General features: G+C 34.8%; 1 protein-coding gene across 1 annotated transcript in view; it reads right to left on the minus strand.

Moving 5' to 3' along the window:
* Positions 1 to 5574: 5574 nt before the first annotated feature.
* Positions 5575 to 9897, minus strand: part of LOC111088635 — a gene marked incomplete at its 5' end in the record, with an annotated part of 16936 nt that continues 12613 nt past the window's right edge. Inside the window, one exon of the mRNA XM_022399330.1 lies at positions 5575 to 6997. Within this exon, the coding sequence (XP_022255038.1) occupies positions 6521 to 6997 (477 nt within the window). The remainder of the gene's footprint in view (positions 6998 to 9897) is intronic.

Genomic DNA, 9897 nt, shown 5'->3' on the forward strand with positions numbered 1-9897 from the left:
GACCGTGAAGACTAAGATGTCTGTGCACAGCGCCTGTGTCCTCAGCACCCTTCTATATGGCAGCGAGACGTGGACTACTTATGTCCGCCAAGAGAAAAGACTGCATACCTTCCACCTCAGAAGCCTGCGACGCATACTTGGTATCTCCTGGCAAGACAACTAACACCGATGTCTTGTCTCTTACGAACCAATCTACCATGTACACTCTGTTACGACAGCGCCGGTTGCGCTGGATAGGCCACGTGCGCCGTATGAAGGATGGCCGAATCCCAAAAGACATCCTCTACGGAGAGCTTGCCGAAGGACAGAGAGGCATCGGCCGCCCGCAGCTGAGATACAAGGATATTTGCAAAAGAGACATGAAGGTGCTCAACATCAACACCGAAACTTGGGAGGACCTCGCTGCCGATCGCGCTGACTGGAGAAACACTCTCCGTAAACAGCTGAAGATCGGTGAAGAGGAATTGACGGTGGCGGCAGAAGAGAAGCGAGCGCATCAAAAGGAACAGGCAGCCAACAGACCAGCGTCAAAGCACATATGTGACCTCTGCAACCGGGACTGTCACTCTCGTGTCGGTCTCCTTAGTCACAAAAGACGCTGCTCTAGACGAGCGATCAACATGAGCTAACAATGGACGGATGCTCATCCATGGTCAAACCTGGCCGAAGGAGGCCTACTGTATTTATGCACGTTTTTGAAACAACGGCACTTAACAAGGGGCGTCAAGATACCAACGTACTTTATAAAAAGAGTCAAAGTGTTTGTTTTTTCCCCTTGATTTTAGAGTTTTTGGTTTCCCCAATGTGCGTATGATGGCAAATTTTACATGTAAACTGGTTTGGTTTTGAACTTTGCGCAAAGCTACACGAGGGCTATCAGTGCTAGCCGTCCCTAATTTAGCAGTGGAAGACTAGAGGGAAGGCAGCTAGTCACCACCACCCACCGCCAACACTTGAGCTACTCTTTTTACCAAATAATAGAGGGATTGACAGTCACATTATAACGCCCCCCACGGTTGAAAGGGCGAGTATGTTTGGTGGGACGGAGATTCGAACCCGCGACCCTGAGATTGTGAGTCAAGCGCCCTAACCACCTTGCCATGCCGGGCCATCATATAAACTGATAAACAACATTGGAGACAAGACACCCATTTTCAGGTTCTAAAACTGTAAGAGAGTAAGAGTAATGTTTGTGGTATTTTTGGAAAATTGTCTTCTTTCGTTTTGGTTGATCTATGTTTTTTGTTGTCCATATTTAAATGTAAAAGATAAAATAATTAAAGACTGTGTAGTGCCTTCATCAATCGATTCGTTTTGATTCTTCGATAATTGTATATTTCCAGGAAGTGTTAGGATGATGGGGTTCGAAGTGAAGCAAACGAGGTTGTTCTCTGAAACAAGGTAGAGCGTATATTTATATGATGTATATTATGGTCATTAAGGTAACGCTAAGCACATCTACATATACTCCTGATGTCATTTGAATGATTAAGGTCGAATTAGATTTCCATGTATTTCAGAAATACTTGAAATCTGATTGAAGAAGGAAGGCCTTGGTTCCCTAGTTCCAATATATTATCGACTTATCTAAGGCTAAGATCAGGGCGTTGGTAGCCTTGAAATCTGATTAAGGATGGAAGGCCTTGGTTCCCTAGTTCAAATACGTTATCGACTTATCTAAGGCTAAGATCAGGGCGTTGGTAGCCTTGAAATCTGATTAAGGAAGGAAGGCCTTGGTTCCCTAGTTCAAATACGTTATCGACTTATCTAAGGCTAAGATCAGGGCTACGCGAGATAAGCACAGTTGCAAATCAATTTTTAACTAATCTAACCCAAGTAACTCCTGACACGATTCCACCATTTTCTGTGGATATCCTTACCAAACACACTGATAGAAAACTAGGAGAAGCTCTTCTCACTGGACAACGACGACCGCAGATAAACAGAGACAAAAGATGACCCTTCACAGTTGAACAGGGACAAAAGATTACCCTTCACAGGTGAACAGGGACAAAAGATGACCCTTCACAGATGAACAGGGACAAAAGATGACCTTTCACAGGTGAACAGGGACAAAAGATGACCATTCACAGTTGAACAGGGACAAAAGATGACCCTTATAATTATAATTTTTGTCTTAACTGTTGTTATTTCAATCATTAATTTTTATTATCATGGATAACAAGTTATATTTTCAACAATAAGCTTTTCTATTTGTTATGTCAAACACACGCTTTTCAAACGCACGCCACAGAATCAGGCATACATTAATATTTAAACCAACTGAAGCTTTTTATCGTAAATTGTGGTTTATATTTCAGAGGAGTGCTCCTGAAGGAGTTACCAAGCAAAAATACGAGTGTCTAGTTAAATAAAAAAAACAAATTTGGTGTTATAAGGTCGTTTATTAGCAGAATTATAATGTCTTTTGTACTCCGTTATATAATACAGATTATATAAATAAAGACATTTTATTTGCTAATCAACTACTACTTACATATGACTTCTAAAATTAACTCTTGAAGGAAGAATGGTTAGTATTGATTGACATAACATCCAAAGTTGTATGGTTTGAAAGGAGTGTAGTCATAAGTTTTCTGTAGCTACTGCATCCTTGTTGTAAGAGCTTATATTGTCCGAAACACAAAGAATTTATTAATACAAATTCAATATTTCCTTATGTCTCAAATTACACTATTAACTCGTCTCATATATCGTATATGAGTAAAATATCAGAAAGCGATTTTCCTCTCAATCTAAAGCGTAGTGTTATTATTATGCTGTTTTACCTCATTCATTTTGCATAAATATAAAACTTTCAAGTCTCCAAGTTAAAGCCTTGTTTCAATATTTTACTGTTATACCTCATCAATTTTACATAAAGATACAGCTTTTAAGTCTCCAAGTTAAAGCCTTGTTTCAATATTTTACTGTTATACTTCATCAATTTTACATAAAGATACAGCTTTTAAGTCTCCAAGTTAAAGCCTTGTTTCAACATTTTACTGTTATACCTCATCAATTGAAACAACGCTTTAACTTGGAGACACCAAGCTCTATCTTTATGCAAAATTGATGAGGTATAACAGTCAAATATTGAAACAACGCTTTAACTTGGAGACTCGAAAGCTTTATCTTTATGCAAAATTGATGAGGTATAATAGTCAAATATTGAAACAACGCTTTAACTTGGAGACACAAAGCTCTATCTTTATACAAAATTGATGAGGTGTAACACCCAAATATTGAAACAACGCTTTAACTTGGAGACTCGAAAGATTTATCTTTATGCAAAATTGATGAGGTATAACAGTCAAATATTTAAACAACGCTTTAACTTGGAGACACCAAGCTCTATCTTTATGCAAAACATTTTACTGTTATACCTCATTAATTTTGCATAAAGACAGAGCTTTGGTGTCTCCAAGTTAAAGCGTTGTTTCAACATTTTACTGTTATACCTCATTAATTTTGCATAAAGACAGAGCTTTGGTGTCTCCAAGTTAAAGTGTTGTTTCAATATTTGACTGTTATACCGCATCAATTTTGCATAAAGATAAAGCTTTGGTGTCTCCAAGTTAAAGCGTTGTTTAAATATTTGGCTGTTATACCTCATCAATTTTGCACAAAGATAAAGCTTTCGAGTCTCCAAGTTAAAGCGTTGTTTCAATATTTGACTGTTATACCTCATCAATTTTGCATAAAGATAAAATTTGGAGTATCTAGGTTGAAGCGTACTTTCAATATGATTCCGTTGCGCCTCATTAAGTTTACATAAAGACATACTTTGAATTTTTTTTATCTCAAAGTGTAGTTTCGTAATTATATTTATTTACTTTAATGCATTTACACAAAAAAGATTTAAAAGAAAATCATTAAAATCATAGTGAAAAGTGCTAAACCTAATATAATTAAAGAAGCCAGCATTTGCGGGAAAATACAAGATGTCTCCTCCAACTCAATCCCAACATGGCCAATTTAGACACCAGAAAAATTACAAAAAACACAGAAAAAATCTAAAATTGTCTATATCACCGCTTGGGAACTGCAAGAAGGTATCTTTGTGCCAAATCTCATGTAAATTGGTTGACATACACACGAATAGTTCACAAAAACCCTCAAATCGTGCTTTCAACCCTGAAAAATTGAGTAAAAGATATCAAATCTTAAATTGTCTATATCTCTATTTGGGACCTATACTAAATCCCACGTACATTCGTCGAAATATGGCCAAGAAATGGACCAAAATCTCCCCACCCCCAAATAACCAAAAATGGCCGTATCTCACATTTTTGTATGTATATTTAAGGGACCTGTGGAAAAGTATCTTTGTACCAAATCCTACGTAAAGTGGTCAAAATATGGCCGGGTAACTGACCCAAAACTTCCAAAATTATGCTTTTTTGTGAGCTCTTCCCCCCCCCCCCGTCTAAAAAACAACTCAAAATGGGTAACTTCAACTTTTTTTGTATGTCAATGTGTTGGACGTAAATATGATCGCATAGGTGCCCATAATATATATTTTTGGGTTGTTAGACCTTTCTCCCCCATAAAATCCTTAAAAAGGCCTAAATAAAAATAACCTGGGCCTATTGGAACAAGGTATAAATAACCCTACCAAGTTTCAAGTTAATCCGCCAAGAAATGAAGGAATGGGGGGTCGACTGAAAAGTGTTTGGGTGAAGAACAGTATATCTCCTTGCGGGATACATAAATATCTGTAAGTGTGGTTTAAATACTTGAACTGTTTTAGTTAATATTACAACCGCTGATTCTACTGGCTTGTTTTACAATATAAAAATAATATATATATACACACACATATAGGAATGTTCTTGTTCCAGAAAAAATAAAAATTACACATATTGCATTAATGAAATGCATTTATTTTCGTCACACAAATCAGTATACATAAGACAAGAGCTGTGTATATGACGTGTATTTAACTACATCATTCTATGAGTTACCATATGGATTTGCTCTATGTAGACAAAATCTTATTCCAAACTATTTGATGGTACAAATGATTCGACAAATCAAATTTTTTTTATATCAGAGCATCTAATGTCTCTTTTAGAACGAAAAGTAAACACGGGTGATGAGTTTAGGTTCAAAATCTTAATAATAATGTTATATATATATCTTTAAATGACTTTTTGAAGGGGCATTTCACTTAATTCTGGTTTTTTTTTAAAGCCCTATTAAAATATGTTCGTTTATTTATGCAATTAAAGAACGATAATGAGAAAATGTGATAACTTTGTATAATATATAAAAAAAAATATGATCACTGTTTGCTAAGCCTAACTTCATTACATTACAGTAGTCTTACCTTCCTTACTAACGATCTACAATATTTGTTTAAAATTATGATTACTCATTTGTGACAAGTTCTTTCCATTAATTGACAAAGTTTGAAAAATTTGAAAGGCATAAATATTGAAATAGTTTTGTCAGGCTTTTCTAAAGTGAAAAAAATACTTATATTTCTTTGTTTTTTAGCACAAAACTGTAAAATGTATTCTGTCCGCCACGGGAAACTCAGCCCCAGATTTTATCATTGTAAGTCACTAACCCCCCCCCCCCTTGTTTTCAGGTCTACACTGTTAACAAATATATATGAAACAGAAGAGACAAAATCTGTTTTCAGGTATACACTGTTAACAAATATATGAGACAGAGTAGACAAAAATCTGTTTTCAGGTCTACACTGTTAATAAATCTATGAGACAGAGTAGACAAAAGCTGTTTTCAGATCTACAATGTTAACAAATATATGATACAGAGTAAACAAAAGCTGTTTTCAGATTTACACTGTTAACAACTATATGAGACAGAGTAGACAAAATCTGTTTTCAGGTCTACACTGTTAATAAATCTATGAGACAGAGTAGACAAAAGCTGTTTTCAGGTCTACACTGTTAACAAATATATGAGACAGAGTATACAAAAGTTGTTTTCAGGTCTACACTGTTAACAAATATATGAGACAGAGTAGACAAAAGCTGTTTTCAGATCTACACTGTTAATAAATCTATGAGACAGAGTAGACAAAAGCTGTTTTCAGGTCTACACTGTTAACAAATATATGAGACAGAGTAGAGAAAAGCTGTTTTCAGGTCTACACTGTTAACAAATATATGAGACAGAGTAGACAAAATCTGTTTTCAGATCTACACTGTTAATAAATCTATGAGACAGAGTAGATAAAAGCTGTTTTCAAATCTACACTGTTAACAAATCTATGAGACAGAGTAGACAAAAGCTGTTTTCAGATCTACACTGTCAACATATCTATTAATGAGTAATTTGTATTAATCTATATCGCAAAGTCTTTGATCCTAATTCCTAATGTTTCTATTTTCATGGAAAGGTAATTTCAACATAATGAAATTTTTAAAAACAAATTATCTTTACAGTAAAAACGCAACCTTCATAAACGTACAGACGTTATATAATTGTGCAAGAAGAGAAAACATTTAAGTAAAACAGTAATAATTTTACACCCGGTTTATATATATTAAGAATGAATGGATTCTTCCGTACAACAGAGATTCACTAATTCAAAGGATTGAGAATAATGAAACGATCCATTTCGTGTATTCGTTGGACACAAGTCCCCACCTTGCTTCAGAAAGCACGTGCTTCCACTTGTTTTGTTAGATGTGTCAAAGCCAAGTTCAATCGATTGTGGTAGGGTAGCTGGATTTAAAGTTCGTTTAATGATAATGGGTGATAGAACTTGGCTATCGGGTCCGGAAGAAGTGACGTCTGTACTGAAATTCCGGTTGAAAATCATCAAGCTTTTCTCTTCTGAAATAGTACTTAAGTCCGGAAGTTGTCTGGTTTTCGACAGAGATGTTTCTTTTCTTTGGCCGACTGGGAGCTGATGTGTTTCCGACGAACCTTCATTATCTACTGAAACAGAAGTTTTCTTCAATGGAAAATCAGTAGCTCGGGCCTTAGACGAACCTCGGCGTTTCAGTGACGCAACTTTCTAAAGCAAAACACACAAATAACAAGTAACAAAAGATTGAGACCACGTCTAATAAGTTTGAAAATTCGTCACTCGTGTATTTAACTGGCCAGTGTTACTTGATTTACACTTCAGAACAACGAGTATCATGGGTTAAGATTAATAATGTAAGAATCCGCAAGAATAATGCACAAAACAACTATATTAGGCTTACCTGTCTAAGTAAACTCAACTGGACAGGAAATGAAAAATTTATCGAAATTTGGAATTTGAACCAACTTTCTTCAATTTAATAGTTTCTATGATTGACAAAATTTACGAATCTTCAAAATTGATCAGTTAAATACCTCTATAAAGGTCAGAGTACATTTTAATTCGTAAATAGTGCCAAACGCGTTTCTTACGACCAGTTTCGTTAAAGAAAAGAATACTGCCTTGAGTTGGCGAGACTAAACTAGCCTCAGTGTTTCTGTTGTTTGCCACACGTGACTTGTGAACATACATAAAGTTTAATGTCCTGTATAGGCAAGGCTTTTTATCTCGTATAAGATATAGCAGGCAAAGAAATGGCATTCTCCTTTTTTAATACATTTCAAAGCTTTTACTTACATCTATTATAATCTTTAGCGGTGTAATTTGGCTCTAAAAAAATAGTCCTTGTGAAAATGAAATCAATACTAACCATATAAGGAATTTCGAGTTTAAACAGAACACATGGTGCACAGTTTTAAACTTAAGCTAAAACACATATACCACTTTTAAACTCGAGATGAACACAGATACCAGTTTTAAACTTGAAATAAATACAGATGCTAGTTTAAACTCGAGCTAAACACAGATACCAGTTTTAAACTTGAACTAAACACAGATGTCAGTTTAAACTCGAGCTAAGCACAGATACCAATTTTAAAGATTAAGATTAAATTATGATAATATGTTAGCTTAAAGTTCTCCTTCACTGAACGTAAATAAACTCACTTATAAGTAGAAAAAAACCCATGAAAAACTTGAAATTAAACCTAAATATACAGAAAATAATAAAACCTTTTCAAACATAGTCTTCGCGAGCTTGGACAACTGCTATTGTGATCTTTAGTCACTAGTTCACATCTATATTCTCCAAGAGTATAACAGTAAAGCACATCGACTCACATTTTAGTCCTAAGTTAATAATAGTTTAATTTAAGTTAAGCTTTGGTTTTTATTAGCTTGATGGATCTATTTACTTTCATGTGATAGAATCAAAGTGTATTTTATTCATATTTTCAGCCTTAAATGGTTCTGAAGTTTGGTTTAAATTAAACTCTGGTCTTAGAGTCTATGCTTACGAAGTCTGTGTTTGTAAAGGTTTATAGGTATTTTGTTGTTCTGTATATTTCTTTATATGTAATTTCAAGTTTTCTGTGTGTTGTTGTAGCTAAAAACGAAGGAACATACAGACAAATATAGTTTAATCTTGCCACATATATTTACAACGTTAAGCATCCTCTATGTGACGTCATTTGTCAGCCACGCCGCCAGAAAGCAAAACAAATGTATAGACCTCGGGGGGAGGGGTAGAGATCGATGACGTCATAGTTCCACGAAGTGTCGCCAGAGGACGTGTTGCTAGGACAGGCAAAAGACAGAGAGAATGTTGCTACGTGTGACATCATAGTTCCACGAAGTGGAACCAGAAGGCGCTAGCGCCATAACAGGAGAATGTTGTCATCACAATGGAAGCTGTCCAGAAAGCGTGTTGCTAAGCCTCCATGATGATCTCATGTTAGGGTGTCTCCAAATGTCATCATTGTCTAGATTTAATTCCATTTCACTGCATACGTAAAACATTAAATACTAGTTACAAAGGCTGACAATCCCGTAGGAATACATACGGGCTTCAACTTATGTTTCTGTTCTCATTTATATATTTATTTGTATTACATGCATTTTACAAAGGTGGATGGTGTACAGATTCCAACTTATATTTATAATTTTCATTTATGTATTACATATTTTTTATAGTGTTTCTATAGACGGACGAGGTTATTACTACAAGGTCTGTCGGATGATGGTGTTACTAGGTGGAATATATTGTTAAGTTTCTATATATGCGTTACTAATGGCAAATTGTTTTCCAATATGATTACATCATCGATGTGTAGATTTAATTATGTGTTCTATGACTGTTACTGTATAGTTTTTACTTACATATGACTTCCAAATGCCGATGGTGTTATTAAGGTCGGACGTTGTTACCAGGCAGATAGTGTTACTATATATATATGAATTGTGTTACTAAAAGCAAATTGTTTTTCAATATGTCATCAAGGTGTAGACTTAAGTATATGCCCTAAGTAAAAATCAATATTTTAAGGAGACAACTATTATATCATATTATGCATACATATTATCTATTATTTGAGTTATTATCCATCTATAAAACACTTCACTAATTCGTTAATTTTCGCTTCTATATCTAATAATCCTTTTTGTATTTCCTGACGTTTTCATTTCTATAACTAATACCTATTCGTCCTGAAAAGGTCATTTATTTATCACCATTTAGCTTTATAAGTTGATCACTAAAGTCCAATAAATTGTAGAAAATCTTTGTCGAGAGCTTACTGACTGAAACTAACAGTATATATTAGTTATTTCCATTTCTACCTGAAGGTCATTTTGCGACAACTAAATATAATAAACGAATGCCTTAATGTTTAATGAATCACCTTAATATTATACAAAGTATTTAAAATAGCAATACTTACCATTCACCTGAGTTACTATACATTTAAAATTCATAAAACGTAAAAGTGTACCTCTATCTGATGTCAAAATCGCTGTTTGTTAGGAAATACAAATATTATCCTTGCAGTACTTTCAATAGTGTCCAAACACAGACAAATATTATCTTTGCAGTACTTTCAATAGTGTCCATA

This window comes from Limulus polyphemus, unplaced genomic scaffold (assembly GCF_000517525.1).
Source record: "Limulus polyphemus unplaced genomic scaffold, Limulus_polyphemus-2.1.2 Scaffold4163, whole genome shotgun sequence".
In the NCBI taxonomy this organism is placed as follows: Eukaryota; Metazoa; Arthropoda; class Merostomata; order Xiphosura; family Limulidae; genus Limulus; species Limulus polyphemus.